At 38.9% G+C, this 18,403-nt stretch overlaps 2 protein-coding genes and 2 long non-coding RNA genes across 13 annotated transcripts in view; 3 read left to right on the top strand and 1 right to left on the bottom strand.

The window, feature by feature from the left end:
• Positions 1 to 8,356, top strand: part of kcnip3b (Kv channel interacting protein 3b, calsenilin) — a 49,994-nt gene extending 41,638 nt beyond the window's left edge. For 3 of the 7 annotated variants that reach the window (XM_044195032.1, XM_044195031.1, XM_044195030.1), the window contains exons 2-8: positions 1,810 to 1,812; positions 2,327 to 2,451; positions 2,564 to 2,633; positions 3,968 to 4,146; positions 5,874 to 5,978; positions 6,128 to 6,190; positions 7,233 to 8,356. In XM_044195032.1, the coding sequence (XP_044050967.1) occupies positions 1,810 to 1,812; positions 2,327 to 2,451; positions 2,564 to 2,633; positions 3,968 to 4,146; positions 5,874 to 5,978; positions 6,128 to 6,190; positions 7,233 to 7,280 (593 nt within the window). In that variant the 3' untranslated portion in view covers positions 7,281 to 8,356. Of the gene's footprint in view, positions 1 to 1,523; positions 1,813 to 2,326; positions 2,452 to 2,563; positions 2,634 to 3,967; positions 4,147 to 5,873; positions 5,979 to 6,127; positions 6,191 to 7,232 lie in introns of those variants that run through there. The other 4 variants (XM_044195027.1, XM_044195028.1, XM_044195033.1 and 1 more) reach the window with 2 other exon arrangements.
• Positions 4,153 to 11,822, bottom strand: LOC122875671. The gene is made up of 3 exons (XR_006377874.1): positions 11,763 to 11,822; positions 6,382 to 6,523; positions 4,153 to 5,305 (listed from the first exon to the last, which is right to left on the bottom strand). It is a non-coding gene; the product is annotated as an uncharacterized LOC122875671 (long non-coding RNA).
• On the top strand, positions 9,039 to 10,037 carry LOC122875670. The gene is made up of 2 exons (XR_006377873.1): positions 9,039 to 9,808; positions 9,910 to 10,037. It is a non-coding gene; the product is annotated as an uncharacterized LOC122875670 (long non-coding RNA).
• A 354-nt stretch (positions 11,823 to 12,176) lies between the features above and the next one.
• slc23a2 (solute carrier family 23 member 2) overlaps positions 12,177 to 18,403 on the top strand; it is a 44,425-nt gene continuing 38,198 nt past the window's right edge. For 2 of the 4 annotated variants that reach the window (XM_044195023.1, XM_044195024.1), the window contains exon 1: positions 12,177 to 12,497. In XM_044195023.1, coding sequence (XP_044050958.1) covers positions 12,185 to 12,497 — 313 coding nt within the window. In that variant the 5' untranslated portion in view covers positions 12,177 to 12,184. The remainder of the gene's footprint in view (positions 12,498 to 18,403) is intronic. The other 2 variants (XM_044195025.1, XM_044195026.1) reach the window with 1 other exon arrangement.

Here is an 18,403-nt window from a genome sequence, read left to right on the forward strand (position 1 = left end):
AGATGCATGACCCTACGGGACCGACTGCCGACGCGTAACGACACTTTAGGGCAGTGAGTAGCTGCAGCAAAGATGCTTATCACTTCTTTCTGGACCGTCTCTGGTGGCAGATGCAGAGTGGAGCTGCACAGCTTTATGACCGCGTTGTGGACTAACTTGTGGATAATTTTGTGGGTGTTTGGAATATACAGAGATAAATGGTGGCCTTGTCTGTCGAAATAGTATGAGAGAGTGACATTGAAAGAGTCAAATGGATAAATAAACCCTTTTTGCTTTAGTCCACAAGAGGAATCGGTGTGAGCTTTGTGGATATAGCAATACGTGTCGACATAAGGTTTACACTAAATATTTACACCCAGTAACTGCCAGGTGTAACTGTTTTGTAGCTAACTGAACCAACTGACAAAGCTAACGTTAACTTGATAATATATATGACCCATTTAGAGTGAAGAGTAAAATAGATAATATGGAATACTGTTGACATATCTGACTTGAAACTTGATAAATGCTGTTTAGTAATGATGCAAATCTTGAGATTTTAAATTACATTTCACAAAAATAACACAACATACCTCATAATCCCTGGAAGTTAAGTTAGCTTGTGATGCTACAATGACTTCCTGTTTACATTCTTCATTGCTCCTGATTGGACGGCGCTGCAGATGTAATCTAGCAAACGATTTACACATTACTAAAGTCTTTACAAGCTAAGGCATTTCTTAAGTTTTACTGGTGCACCCTTATTTAGTAAATCAGTATTTGAGCTAGTAGTTAGTAATAATTTAGGAGTGAACAGTGATGTGTTTTTTAGACAACAATGGAGCTCTATGGCACAGAGGAATATGATATATCAGACAAAACTTATAAAAGTAGGATGAATTCATTGTTGGTTTTAGTCTTTTCACAGCACAGTTCTCTCATGGCCTTTAGGCCAACTACTCAAATTTAAATAAAATAGTCTAACTGTTTAAATACACTTCAGAAAATGTTGACTTTGGTTGCCAGAGTACTTCACACTCTATAAAACATTCAGCTGTTGTTTATTTACATTGAACTATGGTCTTTGGCTAATGTGCGGCGTCCATATTTGTGTTTAATCGAGTCTGATATGTCGGAGCTTTCAGCAAAATCATAGTTTACGACTTCCACGACTTGGAAGTTGACGTGGATGCTATTTACAAGTCGGAAGCTTGTAATTACGAGATGACATGAACGCAGCATTATGAAGCAGTAATATAACTACAAGTTGATAGTGACAGGAAAATCCAACTGAGATCAAAAAAACATGCAAAAACATTATGATGTAAAAAAAAAAAAACACTTTGAACCAAAGACAAATCATCTCACTGAAAGATGTGCAACATATTTTGACAAACAAATCTTAACTCAAGGACCACTTACTAGCTTTTTCCAAGTTTTGAAACATGTCCCACTCTTTTCACTGATGTGGTTGAAAGCTCAGATTAAAGACCATGAGTTGAGATAAGATTTTTATTCTACTTTCGACTGTCTTACTGTTTTAAATGAGCCTTAAAGAAACAATCCAATATTATTCCCTCCGCTGTGGTTTTGGTTTGTGTTTCACAGCATATTATATTTCTCTGCTCTGCTGGATGTTTTATCAGAAAATAAGTCTTTTCCTCTGGAGCGCTCAGCATCCATCATATCTCAGTGTCCGATCTGACTTGTTTTCTTTGTTTTGTTTTTTTCTTCCTCTTACTATCACTCTCTCACTGTTCTCCATTTACTTTCTTTCACTCCATTTTGGTGTCAACACCCCTCCTCCTCCTCTCTTCTCTCTGTCTAAAGATGGTGAGTATGGTAGAAACCCAACTAACTTTGAGAAAACCTCCCTCCTTTTTTTTAATGTTTTCCTTTTTCCCAGTCGTGCAGTGCTTTCTCTTAGTGTGTGTAACCTGTAATGCCGCGACACTTCGTGATTTGCTCTGTGAAAGTGACTTTAATTGAATTTCTCAAATTCTGATTTTCTGCAGTGTCTTTTTTTCAAGCGAACAGATCAAAACAATCCTTGTTTTGTGACATTTCCACCATAAAGAAAGTACCTCCTCTTCTTTTTCACTCCCTCGTTCGCCTGCCTTTTGCTCCTCTATAGTTTTTTGATAAATTTCTCTCTCAAATGCCTCTCTGTTGAATGTGTGATCCCACCCCTCCCTGAATGTTGACCTGCATCCACACGCTCAATGTCTGCCCCATCCTCCTTCTTTTTCTCTTCATCTTTCCCTCTCTACAACACTTCTCTCTCTTTCTCTCTTTTCTCTCTACCTGTCTGTCTATCCATCCCTCCCTCTCTCTCTTTCTCCCACAGACAGCAGCGACAGTGATTTGGAGCTGTCGACGGTGCGTCACCAGCCGGAGGGGCTGGACCAGCTGCAGGCTCAGACCAAGTTCACCAGGAAGGAGCTTCAGTCTCTCTATCGAGGCTTCAAGAACGTACGTCCGGCTGCCGGCTGCTGAGACGGTCTCCATTGCTTTACCATCGTTACGATGCTTTACAGACTTGAATTATTCTAATATATATCTCTTTTCTTCCTCACTTGAGCAGGAGTGTCCCAGTGGGATGGTTGATGAGGAGACATTCAAGACAATCTATTCTCAGTTCTTTCCCCAAGGAGGTTAGACGTTAAAACAATCTCTCCTCTCTTGTCCTTTCTTGTTAGTGACTGTTTTAGCCTATTAGGGAGGGAGGTGGGGTCAGAAAAGCAGAGGGTGGTTATGTATTTTTTCTTTTTGCTGAAGCAAGGGATGGTCTTTAATTTTATTTCATAATTTTCTTGTGAGGTTTACTGTAAACGATTGAATAGATACATTAAAATAGTCAAACTTATGTAAAAGTAATAATACATCAATGTAAAAATACCCTGTAACAAGTAAAAGTCCTGCCTTCAAAAGCTTTAGTACAGAACTATTTTCAGCAAAATTTACTTAAAGTATCCAAAGTGAAAGTATTGTAGGACGCCCCCTTTCATTGGGTTATATGTAGATTATATTATTGGATTAATGTTACTGATGCAATCATCCTGTTGTAGCTGGTCGATGTGCAGCTAATTTGAACTACTTTATGTTCAGTTGAGGAGTTCAATCTTTAACAGTGCAAAAGTCCCAATATTAGTAAGACAATTCTAGCTATAATTTGGTCCTAAAAATGTATTTTCTTAAAGCAAGTGAACTGACTATCTTGAAACAAGAAGTATGAGACATGTTGCTGTACATGAATTAAGAGAAATTAAACCTGATTTCAGAAAACACTTGAAACTAATCGATTTGCACTGAAAACAGGCTGGAATATTTTCACTGCACAGGTGCATTTTTTCACATTTTGAGAGAATAAGGGACTCAATCATAGACTAAAATGACTTGATAAGGAGATTTTTGCTGGGAACAAATGCATCATAATTTAAAGGGTGCTCAAGTACAGAAACAGTCAGTGTTGATCTTAATAGTAAGGATTGAACATTATCTCTCTTAAAGATCTCATTTTTTTTTCACCATCCAACAGTCACGTTCACTTTACTCCGTATTATAACAGAACTACACTAAAGTTAAATGTATTATATAGAGTTAAACTAATGCATATTCAGTACAACCCAACCTGTTACTAAAGTGAAAATATTATGGTGAAGCCCCTGTTTGCTTAAGTGACAGTGGTAATAACTGTTCATTTAGACAGCAGCTAGAATATAAAAATTATTCTTCTATTAAACATAACAGGCTCAAAGAAAGGGTGGAGTTGAGAAATTAGGGTGTTGGAATTTTTTCTATGACAAGGATAGGGTCCAAAGCAAATATTAATAAACCTGGAGACGGTCTTGCTGCTTTAAAAAAAAAAAAAAAAAAAACATAAAGGTACATCCCTTCTCCCCACCCCAATAACTCTCTCTTGTTGTTTTGGGTGCTTTGGCGAAATACAGTCCACAAAATCTCTGACCCTGACTCCTTTTGTCCACAGATGCAACCACCTACGCTCACTTCCTGTTCAACGCATTTGACATTGACAGAAACGGTTCAATCCGCTTCGAGGACTTCGTCATCGGCCTGTCGGTGTTGCTCAGAGGTTCGGTCACTGAGAAGCTCAACTGGGCATTTAACCTCTACGACATTAATAAGGATGGCTACATCACCAAAGAGGTATGTGTGTTGCAGTTTGTCGAGCAGGGGGAACCAGGAAGACAGGAGTAGGACCCAAAATGCAGACAATGGAGGCAGAGAAATGCAGTTCTGGGATTTAATGGATGCACAAGGGCTTACATGGATTACAGGCAGAGATCAAACTCAGAAAAGGGAATCCAGAACACAGGCAACAAATCCAAAATCCAGCGAGGTCCAAAAGAAACAGAACTAGTCCAAGAAACACAGGAATCAAATGCCAGGATGCTCGACACAGGGTACAATGACAATCTGATACTGAACAAAGGAAGGACACAGACTTAATACACTCAGGCAGGGGAGACAACGAGACACAGGTGAAAACACTCGAAGCAATCAACGACAGGAAGCAACACTAACAGACACAAGAGGGAGGGAGAATATTACAAAATAAAACAGGAAATAACAGGTGGAATCAAACCAAAAACGTTGCAGTTACGTGATACGTCTGGACCAGGACACCAGGCTAGGCTACCAGGACACCCACTGATTGTCCAATGTTAATTCAATTTGACAGGATGATTCACAGTCATACCAAATGGTCAAAGGGGTGCCTGTATCCAGAGGTGTGAGGCAGGGGAGGCCCTGATCACTAACATTCAAATGTACACTCATAGCCAAGGTAAATTGCTGTAAAGTGCTTTACATGGAGATAAACATTACAACAAAATTATAAACACTGTATATAACAACAGTGCAAGTGTGTGTGTTTTTTCTTTTTTTATCTTGATAAGGTGCTACAACAGCATTACACACAGCTAAAACAGCAGTATGCTCACCCTAAATAGCATTAAGCACATCCAACCACATTCTGCACAAATTTAACAGCACTTAATGAAACAAGCAACATTATGCACAACTTTTAGACAACATTACACACACTCAACAGCAAAATTTACGATCTCTGTCTCATTTCATCACTTTCACTTAAAGCCAAAAAAAACCCAACTCCTAGAAGGTTTTCTGACAGTCATGTTGCACATTTTAATGCGGCAGCACTATGAGAAACCCTGTCATGTTGTGTAATTTAATAATTTCTTAAGAATATTACCATTACCAATAATAACACCAGACATATATTGGATTACATGAAAGTCACCTTTCTTCCTTTTTTGCTCTGGATTCATCTGGGGCCTGGAACCTACACCCAGGAAAGAAAAATTAATAATTAAAAAAAAAAAAATCTCATGTGACCTTTATTGTTACCGGACACACAGAAAATTTGCTTTGAAGTATGTTCAGTAAAAAAAAAATTGCTTTGCTAGGCCCTTAAAAGGCACGAGGACCTGTGCAGCCGCACATTGTGATGGCCATGCTGGTATCTTTTGTGGAGAATGATGTTTAATTGTTTTACTTTTGGGAACGACGGCCATCTTAGACAATAATATAATAATAATAATATAATAATACACAGACATGTAAAGCACCAGCTCTTTAGCTTATTCTCCACGCCTTAAGTGGCCTTTGGTGTTGGTCTTGACTTTGGTAACCTCAGTAGACTCCATACAGGACCATACAAGTCCACCTCCCAACCAAGACCAACTGCTCATCATAACGTAATTTTTAAGTGATGATTAACATGGATTTCTTTTGTTTGCAGTTTGTTTTAATTTCCTGGGAACCTTTGTTGGTTGTTGAGTAGAATTAATCATCCTTCATGTTAAAATGTATCACTGATTTGACTTGAATTCTGTCCTCTTCTTCTTCAGGAGATGCTGGCGATTATGAAGTCAATCTATGACATGATGGGGAGGTACACCTACCCCTGTGTGCGAGATGAAGCACCCTATGAACACGTGGACAAGTTCTTTCAGGTTCTGAATGCACATAAATAAATAAAAAAACACACACAACTTCACTGTGCTACAAGGCCTCTTACAGTTTCTACTCAAAGGAACCCTAAACATGCTCTCACTGATGTGTGCTTTCTCCCTGTTTTGTTGATTCTTTCTTTTTCCTACAGAAAATGGATAAAAACCGAGATGGTGTAGTGACCATTGAAGAGTTCATTGAGACATGTCAGAAGGTGACTTTTTCACCCAGTCCCACGCACAAACAGATAAGCGCAAAAAAAACCACAAAATCACAGTTACTCAGCAACACAAATAGTGTACAATAGGTCAAGGTTCAGTGCCAGTAACAACATGATGTCACTGGTAAATCAGGCACTGACTAAGGTTATCCACATATGGTAAAGCTCATGTTTTTGAGAAATACCTCACTTTCCCGTCTTGCTCCTGAATCCCATCCGGACCCTCACTCTTCTTATTATGGTATGGCCAGTATTTTTCCAGACTTCATGAGTAGTTGAGGGCTGAGAATAAACCATGTGGGCTCACTCATGTTGTGTTTGGCTGTCCTGTAAACATCAGAGGGGGTTAGTAGATAATCAGTCAATATTCAGTTTGAGATGATCTAACTCTGTGTTTAATTTACCCCAAAGTCAAACATTGGGCAATAAATCTGCTGCAACTTTGCAGCTGTTCTAACATGCCTGATTCACAAAGGACCAAATGAATTAAAAAAATAATTTAGCTACTCTTTGAGGAGAACTGACAAAACTTTAATAGTAAAACCAGTAAATTATATAATAAGAAGAAAGAGCTGTGCAGTCGTTCCTTCAAAAATGTAGATTGTTTGTAGCATGCCATATATTCACAAATTACAAATGTTTTTATAGTGCTAAGGTGCTAGAGGACTGAAATTTGAAAACACAGCTTTGAATTAACACAAACCACAAACTGTATGTTTTCATGTAGCGAACAAATCTACTTCTCTGTTGTCTTCAATCCAAACTATAACAATCTATTCTAAACTTAAAAGTGCTTCAGCAGGTCTTTTTTTTACATATGTGAAAACCTATTGGCATTAAACCTGATTGTGATTCTGGTACATGTTCATCCATATCCATAATTCCTAATATTTAATTAATGACTTTTGTCTGGAAAGACTTGCCTGGAAACGCTGTCACCGTAGCCACTTGATAAAAACGTATTATGTCTTGAACCTGAACTTTTGCTTACTTCAGACTTCTGGTGACATGTTTTTCTTTATCTTTTTTTTCCCAGGACGAGAACATCATGAACTCCATGCAGCTGTTTGAGAATGTGATATAAGGAATCAGGATGCTCTCAGTTGTTTTTCCTTCATTAGCATCACATGCACAACTCACACACAAACACAGCACACTCATGCACCTCACCCACACTTCAAACTCATCCTGGCACATAATGTAGTAACGTTTTTTTTTTCTATTTCTCGTGCACTCCTTTAGCTGTATCTTGCAACTGCTTCTGGACTAAAAGGACTTCTGCAGACAGAAGAAGAGCTTCCTGGGTAAAACTCCCATCTATCATAGTGTGGGGTTTTTTGTGTCCTAAATGAAGGAGCAGAAGAGCTCCTTGTGTTTTTATCATCAGACAAAACGAATCAACAAGGAATAAAGACACTTTCAATAATCCACTGACCTGAGCACACAAGGATACTAGCTTTAACACTAATACACCTCGTCTCTCTCTCACACACACACTCACACAGACCTGCTGTTTCCTCAAGAGTTTTTAGAGCACTGGATGAAGTGAACTAAGAGTAGCATGAAAATAAAATCCCAGTGAGTGACAGAAAAAAAGAGAAGTGAACTAAAGCATGTTTGTCAACAAATATGTGATGTGGAATTAACTTGCACTACAATTTTATGACTATGTATTATATGCACCTGACATAAAGGCACTGTAGATACCTGCACCTGATACACCACTGGTGGAAACCAGTTTGTATGTATATATGTATAGTTAATAGTTATATACCCTACGTTGTATTGGTTTCATCTGTGCTGCACTGGGTGATGGAATAGGACCAGAATATTTGTTTTAGAAATGTTGCTCTGTGTTAATCAGTTTAACATCATGTTTAGTAGCAGTTCTTCACAGAATTTAGATGTATAATTCAAATATTTCTCTCTTTTTTTTTGGAAGATGTCAGATTACATTTAGCTGGTCAGATTGGAAAAGTGAGTCTGCACAGCACTGTGAGGAAACAAAAGGACTGTTAAAAGTGTGTTCTTATGCTGAATTAAGGCATTATCTTGGTTCTTCAGTATCTACGAGCATGCAGACTCTTAAGTGCCACAGTACTGTGTACAGTACAGTAGGAGCTTTGTGATGCCGGTTAATTAAAGATGCTGTCGACAGCTGCGAATTCTCCTTTTTTAATGAGTCCCTTCATCACATTTCCCTCCTGTGCATTCAGATGATGCAGCAGCAAAAATTGTGTGTGAACAAACATGAAGCCAACTGACAAGAGTGACATTAATCAGTAGGAAAACAGTGACACAAAAAAAATTTAAATATGGATGTTTTGTCAGCAAATGTGACTTGTGAAATTTGCTTGCACTGTGCATGAACATACTGTGTGTAGAGAGTCATGCAGCACATATATTCAGTTGTTATTGTCTCATTTTATTACTGTAATCATTTCAGCCTTTTGTTATTTAAACTGAGTTATTGTGTTAGTTGATTACTGAAGTCACGCTCGCATCAGCTACTTCATTCATGCCTCACCGCCAATGGTTTATTCATCAGCTGCTTGGCTACCAGCTGACTTGTAATGTCCAATCGGTTTTATGCAGGAGTACACGCAGCCTTCATAACCAGACAGTTCTCATTGTCACTCTGCTGATACCATCATGACAACACCGTTTGCATCTGCAGCTCCCTCCACCGCCCCAACTTGCTCCTCATGTGTAAGAGTTGAATGTAACTAAGTATATTTACTCAAGTACTGTACTTAAGTACAAATTCGAGGTACTTTGCAACTTTATACTTCTACTCCACTACATCTCAGAGGCAAATATTGTACTTTTTACTCCACTACATTTGTCTGACAGATTTAGTTACTTTTCAGATTACAATTGTTCATACCCTTCCTGTCCAATGAAAACCATGTATCTCCGAATGTGGTGACTTTGAATTTAATTTTTTCTGATAAACTGAAGGATTAATTGTTCCTTAATGGGTTGAGAAAAATCTCCTACTTCAGATAACTAAACTATTTAGACGCTCCCCTTGGATTAGCTGGAAAATGCATTGTCACAAAGCTGAAAACAGGGCTGTTTTTCTGCTCCCTTCTACTAGTAACATCAAAAAAGACTAAATGTTGAGTAAAATGCAAGCAGAGATAAAACTGTGCCATCAGATATTTAACTATTTATACTTCATGGCCTCATGACCTTTATCTTTTTGTACTCTTAATGACTCATTGTGCAACATCTCATATTTAGTTTATGTCATCATGGCTGCTTGTGTCTTTTTCAAGGTAAAAATGCAAGCTACAGTTAAAAAAGATATTTTTTCTTTACAATCAATGAATGTTACATTAAATTAAATACAACTCTGTAAAAATGGCAGTTTTGAAGAATATTATCTTAAGAAAATTATGTCATGTGTCATGGTCCAGCTACATCTCTCTCGCTTTCCTTGTGTGCTCTGTTGTTTTTCCCCTCCCTGTGTGAGTGTGTGTGTCCTGGTCTGGGGCTCTCTGGTCTCCCTGCTGCTGCTGATCACCAGCACACCTGTTGCTCGTCATCCAGTCTGCTCAAGACCGCGCAGTAAATCCAGCCGGCTCTTCTCTTCAGTGCTCCACAGCGGTACTTATGCTACGGCCAACTTTAGTCAAGTCTAGTTTACCTCATGTTGCTCGCTTCTCTGTTTGACCCTGTTTCTGTGCTCCATATTCGTCCTCTGCCAGTGATCTCAGCCAGCGTGACCATCCAGAACCTCACCTGCCTTCACTCACCTGTCTCAGCACCCCGAAGGCCTGCCTGTAAACCAGGAGTGATCTTTTGTGTTGATTGCAATAAATCTGATTCAAACTTGTCTCTACGTGTCCTGCTTTTGGGTCTCTTAAGATCATTAAACCTAACAGCAAGAGCTCAGAATAAATTCAGCTTCATTTTTTGGAATAAGAATATGATGATAATGAACAGTTAAGTGTTTGGGTGCTGTTTGTCTCTCGCTCTCGCCTGGAAATGTTTTTATAGTGAAACTTTTACTTTATAATTATGGAAATTATAATGTGTTCTTTGGTTAGACCAGCATCCATCAGTGGGGGTTAAAAGTTTAAAGGTGTTTCCCCAACCTTTGAGCAGAGCTGCCACACAAATCCAGTAACTGATGTCAGTGTCTCTCACTGGGTAGTTATGTTTGAAAAGAAGTACAGTTTTGCTAAAACCAAACTAATCTTTTAAGTTTGAATTTTTGAACTGAGAATCCAACAAAGAGCCCCCTCTGCACTACAGCACCTTGAAACTAGTTTTGAAGCTCCAGTAGCCAATATTTTCTATATAAACAATGAATGAAATTACTCAAGACATGTATTTTAAGGGATAGCTGACAAGGATTTTTTTGTGTCTCTTTTAACTCATTATTTTGGTTTTATGGCTTGCAAATTCAGATATGGTTCAGTCTCACTGCTCCCATAAACCTTATTTCCAGCAGCAATACTCTGATAAAAGCATGAAACTGCCACTGGGGCCCCAGACCGTTAGGGACACCAAAGGCTCCAGGTTAACTGGGTAGCAATTAGTTTGTGGTAATTTGAATAATTGCAGATATGTTTGGTAATTTTTCACTTTACTCCCATCTGGTCACAGATACAGGACACTTAGATGGAAAAAGGCACGTTTTAGCTGACATTTTGTCCCCTCTGCCATAGCTCGCTAATCACAATAACACACTATGTATTCTGTACAAATGTATTTATGTTGTTGTATGTAAATGTATCTATGTTCTGGAGGCACACATAATGCACACTCTATGGAAACAAATCTATCTATATAAACTTAAAATGCTAAGGGCCTGAAGGGGACAGTTGTATTATTACATAATCTTGAGGCCCCTTCTTGTAGAGGGCCCCCAGGTTAAAATGTGGTTTTACATTAGTATTTTAGTTTATATTGTGCTTACATGATGCATATTCCTAAATACATTTTGTTTTGCTAAATCACCACAAACTGATTACCAATTACTAACTGAAGCGTACACAATGATGCAGGTTAATCTGTCAGAGACAGACTCCAAATTAATGCTAATGTTGCTCCTTGTGTGCTGGTTAGTCACCAGGCCATTGCTTGATAACATGCAATGCTGACCACTTTATATCTGTCAGCTTGTTTTTGGGTTCCTCTGCCCCCAAGTGGCCAAAAATGTATTAATACAGTTTAGATAATAAAGCAGGGCCCCTATATTTTTAGGTAGCATTGTACTTAGGCGGTCAATATTCCAGACTTGCATTTCATCAAAGCACTACAAACTTGTACATGTATTATCATACTCCAGTAGAGACTCCACTGAATGAAACTGATGAAGACTAATTTACATTGTATATTGTTCAGGTTATAGAAGTCAGGGGTAAATGGTTTGGTTCAGCAAACCCTTTCACTCCTGACTTGTGTTTATTAGGGGACATATCTCAAATACCAAATACCATGTTTTATAAAAAAGGCAACTCCTGTAACTCAAATGTAGTTGTATCTACTTGATACCATGTACCAACTTTTTCTTTAAAATCATTAAAAACTTACAAAAAAAGTACAACCTTACCACAAAGTAAACTTTATGCAACTTGCTGGTTTAGCCCTGTTATCCAACCTTGTGTCAACTGTGTTATGCCAGGATAACTACCCGAGTGTGAATGTAGGCCAATAAAGGCAACGCAAATAAACTACCATCAGATGGCAGTGTGGTGGAATACATAAGCCTAAAGGTACAGAGAAAGGCAAATAGAAATATTTCTATTTTCAGGTGGCGGTAAACGTGCTGGTTAAGCAGCCGTACAGCGGCAGAAAAAAACAGCTTATGCAAGAAAGGTCATTATTACAGAAAACGATGAAGGCACTGTCCCTGAGATCTTCACAGGGGAAGCAGGAAAGTGTGCGTCACAGCTAGGCCACTCCTGATTGGCTGAGCCGCAGTTCCAAGGCGGGGCGAGATGTAGGCACTTGACGTTACGGGTGGATGTGGGCATGCGCAGTGGTGACCGACGTCAACCCCGTGGCTTTATGAAAGACAAAATCCTTCCATGGACAGAGCGTGTGGTAGCTATTAAAACCACGTCTGTAGAAGAGGAAGAGCTTGTCTCTGAAGAACCGGGTTTGAAGACGGTCTCACCTCCACAACACAGTCCGTTCTGTTCGGGCTTTCTTCCGTCTTCAAGTGTATGCTATCTTCGCCTGACCCCAGCTCACCGTTTTAACAACACAAACCACGGGGACGAGCCAACGGACGTAACGTTAGCCGAGAAGGGAAGTGGGTTCCGGCTTGTCTTTCATCACGCAGGTGAGCACAAAACGTGCCATTTTTAATCCCACGAGACAGACTTAGCATACATGCGGATGTTAGGAAGCAGGGCATTTAGAAACTCCTGCTTCGGATGCTCTCTCTACGTCGTCACAGCCGGGGCTCTAGCTGGCAGCGGAGTAACGTAACGTTTAGCGGAATAACGTTAAAGTAAAGGTCTCGCATCCGGTAACATTAGCTAGCTTGATGACTTTGTGTGCTGGCGTGACCCTTGTGTCTGCTGATGCTGAAGTGTGACCGTGAAACACAAGGCCCAGTTAGTCTCAGTCAGGAAAAATACATTTCACGCAGGAACTACTTCGTTATGGTGTTGAGGCCAGATGCCTCAAGGTTTCTGGATATGAGGGCTTTATTGTGACTCTAAAACTCAAAACACATTATGAGAACGCTAAACATGCAGCTGGCATTGTCCTGTATCACCTGAATTAATGAGATCCCAAAAGGTAGAGCTGATAAGAAAGTACAGCTACCAGGCAGCACTATCTGGGACACTAGAGCTTATTTGGCCATTAGGATTTATTGGCTCTTGATGATGGGGTTGTCCTGGAAACGTGGCTAGGCAGGTGTGTGTGTGCTTACGGTATGTGTGCTTGTGCATCTGTCATAGGTACATATTACCAAACAGGAAAACAAGTTGAGATGTAAGTAGCCATGTGATGTTGATGGATAAAGATGCTGCCTCCCTTGGAATCTGGAGTTGGGCCCAGTCTTTGTGAGCTCTAAAATAAGTTATTAACTCCTTATGCCAAAAGTTTGACTGTCTCAGCTCTCAATCTAATCAATTTATTGTGAAATATCCAGGTGACACTGCTATTCTCAATTTGAGTAAGGATTTCACCTGTTTCCAAGGTTCATGGAGAACAAAAATAGTTTGAAGAGATCAAAACTCCAGCAACATCTTTAGTATAAAGGACAACTTTGGTTGGGTCCACACATTGCGAGTGATTTTACCTGACACATGTGTTGAAAACGTTTTAAATTCACATCTTTCGCGCATTAATGTGATGCTAATTTTTCTAGCGCTACCATAGAATCCATCCTACGTTATAGTATTACAAGCTGGTTTGGAAACCTAATGGTCAAGTTCAAGGATGGTTTAGACTACAGGGAAGATCATGCAGATGCCCTCACCTCATACCCACAAGACTATTCGGCAGGCCAGTTGGATTTTATCTGACTCTCCTCATGTGTTGAACTCTGAGTATGAGCCAATGAATTCTGGTAAGAGGTACGGTGTCCCATTGTTTAAGCACAATCCTTACAAAGATTCATTCTTCCCTCTATCAGTTAAATTTATTAATGGTCAACTCTTGAGGACATACAAAAGAGGAGCAGAGCGGTCAGATAACATGCAACTGACATGTACGTTTGTACGCTTGTAATTTACAGTATCAAGGTGTTTTTTTATTTAATCAATTAAGTGTCTTTTTGTGACATGTTTGTTTTCTATTTGTAATTTCCTTTTACTATTTTTTCTCTTGGGACAATAAAAGCAAACTTGAACTTTGAAGCTGGTCTAAAAATATCCTCATGGTCTGAAAAGAGCCAGGATGCTGAGATGAGTGCTTGGTGGCGTATTTTATGTCAAGTCCTATCCACACGTGGCCATCTTGTATTTTATTTATTTTTAAATTAAACTTGTGTGCTAGGCTTAGTGTGGTTCTTTTTAAATTACGCTGACTGTTTTTGAGCACCTGCAGAGGGTTAGTTGTGGCAGTACAATCTGTGTACACACACTATTTGTGCATGTTGAGTATTTTGCATTGCACCTGTGCCTGCAGTTTGCATACGACTCAGGACTGATAAATTGTATTTTGTCTTGTCTGGTGTGTGAGGACCAAGGTTTGTGCCAGTCCCTCTCCGCCAGTGGTTAATTTTTAATACTCTTAGCTAGACTGAATTCTACTTCATGTTGTACACCAAGTCAACAGTTATTGCAATCGTCATTGAACCTTAAATCTAAGCATCTGTGGAAGAGCTGGTCATTTGAGCTCTAGATTTCTTTCAATTAATCCTAGGATTTAGTATCCTGCTGAGTCACCCTTGGATCCAAGGAAAGGACCAGAATAAGTTTTATTAGTCAAGTGTGCATACAAGGAATTTGGTTACCAGTAGCTCACAATGCACTTATACTCTGTTGTGCCAAAACAAGCATAAAAATTGGTATAGAAAATAAGTTAGAAGCCATAGAAATGCCAAAACTCTAAACAGCTGAATGTGGGAAGAAGGTTTCAGATTTTACTCAGCACGGTTATCCCAACCTCCTGGTCAGCCTGCACACTTTATGCAGACTTGTCACTGTCTCAGATGTGACCGATGGGATTTGGGGAATTTGACAGAGAGGACCTCAGAGGTGCAGTTGTGATGTAAAGCGAGAAGGCCTGTAGGGACAGTTGACAACCCCAGGTGGTGCCATTGCTGACTGTACAGGTGCTGGTATGTAAGGTTGTCCATGTTTGCCTGCTGCTTCCTGTCTGTAAGGAAGTTGATGTTGCGATGACGTGTGGGTCAAAAGCCTTTGTGACCACAGATGTCTGCGTGACAGGCTTTAGTCATGTAGAACTGTGATGAATGTTTTGTTTGGGAGAAATTTGGGGGTTACTAATGGGTTTGTGGGTGTAATAGAATTTATGACACTTTGACCAAAGTATGGTTTCACAAAGGAGGCCCTGTGATTATGTTGTTATGGGGCACTAGATGTTCCTATCATCAGATAGAAGTGACCTAGAAGTCTCTGTTCTTCTTCTTATACTGATAACTTGGGATGGAGACAGTCTCTTTCTTTGTCTAGTCTTTAGATGATGTAACCTATAAACTACCACCTACCATTCTGCTATGAGAAGTGTACCTTTTGGATGTAAACTAAGTATTATGTTGGCTGTGTCCATGTGTACATGCTGCCGCAACGCTTCTTTGTCCACAGATCTGTTAGTAATAAATCCATATATTCGTGTAACGGCAACTGGGGCTCATCGGGTTATTCTTTTATTCAACTGAGGACATCTCAGTTGTCTGGTTCTGCCTGAGGTTTTTCCCTTCTAAAGGAAATTTTTCCTTTCCACTGTCGCCAAATGCTTGCTCATGGTGGGATTTGTTGGGTGTGTTTCTTGATTTTATTTATTTTTTGCTTATCCACGCCCAAGACCTCATAGTTAATATAGTTAAAGTAAGTAATGTTTGCATCAGGACTAAGAGTGTGTAACCCATCTTTCCTTTGTTTTGTTTTTGTTTCCTAATAAGTGTTGGTCGTACACCCTTCCTTTTACCTTTTCTTATTTTATTTTTTTATATTTAAGACATCAGCCATGTTTCAGGCCAGAACATATAATTACAGGGTTCTCTGTGTGTTTCATTATCAGTACTACTGCTCCAATCAAGGCATCCTGAAAGTAGGATGGTACAGAAACCAGTCATCAATCTTTACATCAGGTTTATAAATGTGTTGTTCTTCCCCATTTACCCAAATGGTGCATAAGTACAGTTGCTTAGGAAGAAGTTTGCAATTCAATTTAGCTTGTGCAGAAAACCGCAATCATCACATGCATTGTTTACTCCTAATCCTTGACCCCAATTAAAGCTACCACGTTCTTCGTTTACATGACGTGTAAGAAATTAGCTAACTGCACAATGCTGACAAAAACAGTTTACTTTTGTGTATGTGACTTTAGTGACTGTCACAGGGTCTTTATTTGAAAACATGTTTCTCAGCCTTTTACAGTTAGCTCCTCTTAGTCACTCTGACTTACAGTAAATGGATATAGAGCAGAGGATCACCTCACAGGATGTCGGGCCAGGAAAAGGCGCAGTGAGGTGAACTGGGTCACAGAAATGGATTCCTGGCCCTGTTTTCCGTAGGCAACGTGTGACTAAGATTACACCATAGTGCTGGGTCATGCTGTGGCTTCTCACTATACTGTGTAAAGGTGTGGGTGTGGGTGGTAAACGGTAAGATTTTAGGATGTGGTTCTGAATAGTATACCCTGAAACACATCTGTTTTATTGGTATGTTACTTCTTTGCTAAGTAGGAGGGGAAAAAATTATTTTACTGTTAGTGGCTACACATTGTGCCTTTTCTAATCTTCAGTTTGTGTGTGTGATGAAAGAAATACAGTAAAATGGGGATTAAATGTTCAAAGGCAGCATAGCACACCATATGATTCTTGGATAACAAGGACTAAACAACATAGCCATCGGTACTAAACTACATTCATCACTGTAACAGTATCACATAATGACTTATTCTGCTCAATGCCAGTAAAGTGATGTTTGTGAGCGGTTACTTCAGGGCAAGTTTTCAGGATGACATCGGCTCTTTGTTGAGGATGTATCCTGTGTCAAAATTACAATGGCCCAATATCTGCCATCCATCACAGAGGAATGTCCTCTTTGTGTGTGGGGCTGCTGTTATAACTGAGTGACTGTCAATGTGCAACTGCACTGTTTTTAAAAAATTAGACAAAACTGACTTTTGCTGGGTCACATCTGGCCTGGTGTAGTTAGTGAATAAATAAGCATTCAATAGATTTTTTTTTTTGATTTTTTTTTTTAATTTTTTTTATAAAAGAGTGTGAGTGGGTATTTGTGGATGGAAGAGAACAGTTGGGCCTCTTATAGATGTATTGGAAATCGCAACTAATCATACTTTGGTGCAGATGCTTGTGTTGGAGTAGTAGACATGATCATTTCTTGATTAAGCCGATTTTGCTCTGTTTTTAAGCTTCTGTATGTTTCAAGTGCATGAGAGAGACTAAATGTTTCTATATTGTTCCTGCCCTACTATAATTCAAATACAAAGACCTGAGTTAGACTGTGAGTGTGTCATTCTTTGCTTTGCGTGTTTATGTAAGTGCCTAAGATATGGTTGAGTGTGACTTGAACCCTGAAGAACATCCTCAGTTATATTGTTGATCTGCATTATATGAATGTGATGACAGTAATGTCACGTGTTGAAGGACAGTAATTATACGCACATCACGTCGGTGCTAGGCTATCAGAAAACAGCATCAATGAAAAAAAGATAACGCGTTATCTTTTTTCAGTAATGTCATGTGACACAGGAAGGAAGTTGGAAGCATCGAAAGGAAACCAGCACTTCGGACTAATGATAATAATTCAGTGGTATCATTATCAACTTGCAGTCAACTTGTATCATGTTGAACATATTCTGGTATGATTTTTCTGTGGTCCAGATTAATGTTCCAGGTACAGCTGAAACTATTGGTCAGTTGATTTGTTGATCGACAAAAGTGTTAGTTTATACGACCCTAAGTCATTAAACTGGACATTGATCATTAACATGTCTGTAATACTTGACATAATTGTGCAATATTCTGTGTTAATTTAATTTATTGATATTTATTCATATTCTATTACTGCTGTGCAATATCCTCAGTCTCATTATAATCTTAATAAGCTACACTTAACAGTTCATGCACTATTAGTTTATACCGTATTATCATCATCAACCGGTAAACCCACTTTGTACTTCACACTTATTTTAATTTTATACTTATACCCACTTGGTACTTAATTTATCTGACCTGTATGATAGTGTATTATATTTTTGCTTAGAACTTCTATTTCGGTGTGCACTGATGTGATAGTGAGTTGCTGTAGCAAAAGAGTTTCCCCAAATCAATAAAGTATTTCTGATTCTGAAAAACATAATCTGCCACTATTTGATAAATCTTTAAGTAATTTTTCAAGCAAAAATAAACGTGACAGTAAACTTAATATATTTTTAGGTTTTAAGTGTCATTCAGACAAAACAAGCAATTTGATGATCAACTTGGACCTAAAGAAACTGCAATCAGCATTTTTCACTATTTTCTGACATTTTATAGACGATCAATCGATTTATCAAGATAATGAAAACAATCCTTAT

This window comes from Siniperca chuatsi, linkage group LG5, assembly GCF_020085105.1.
Source record: "Siniperca chuatsi isolate FFG_IHB_CAS linkage group LG5, ASM2008510v1, whole genome shotgun sequence".
Lineage (NCBI taxonomy): Eukaryota > Metazoa > Chordata > Actinopteri > Centrarchiformes > Sinipercidae > Siniperca > Siniperca chuatsi.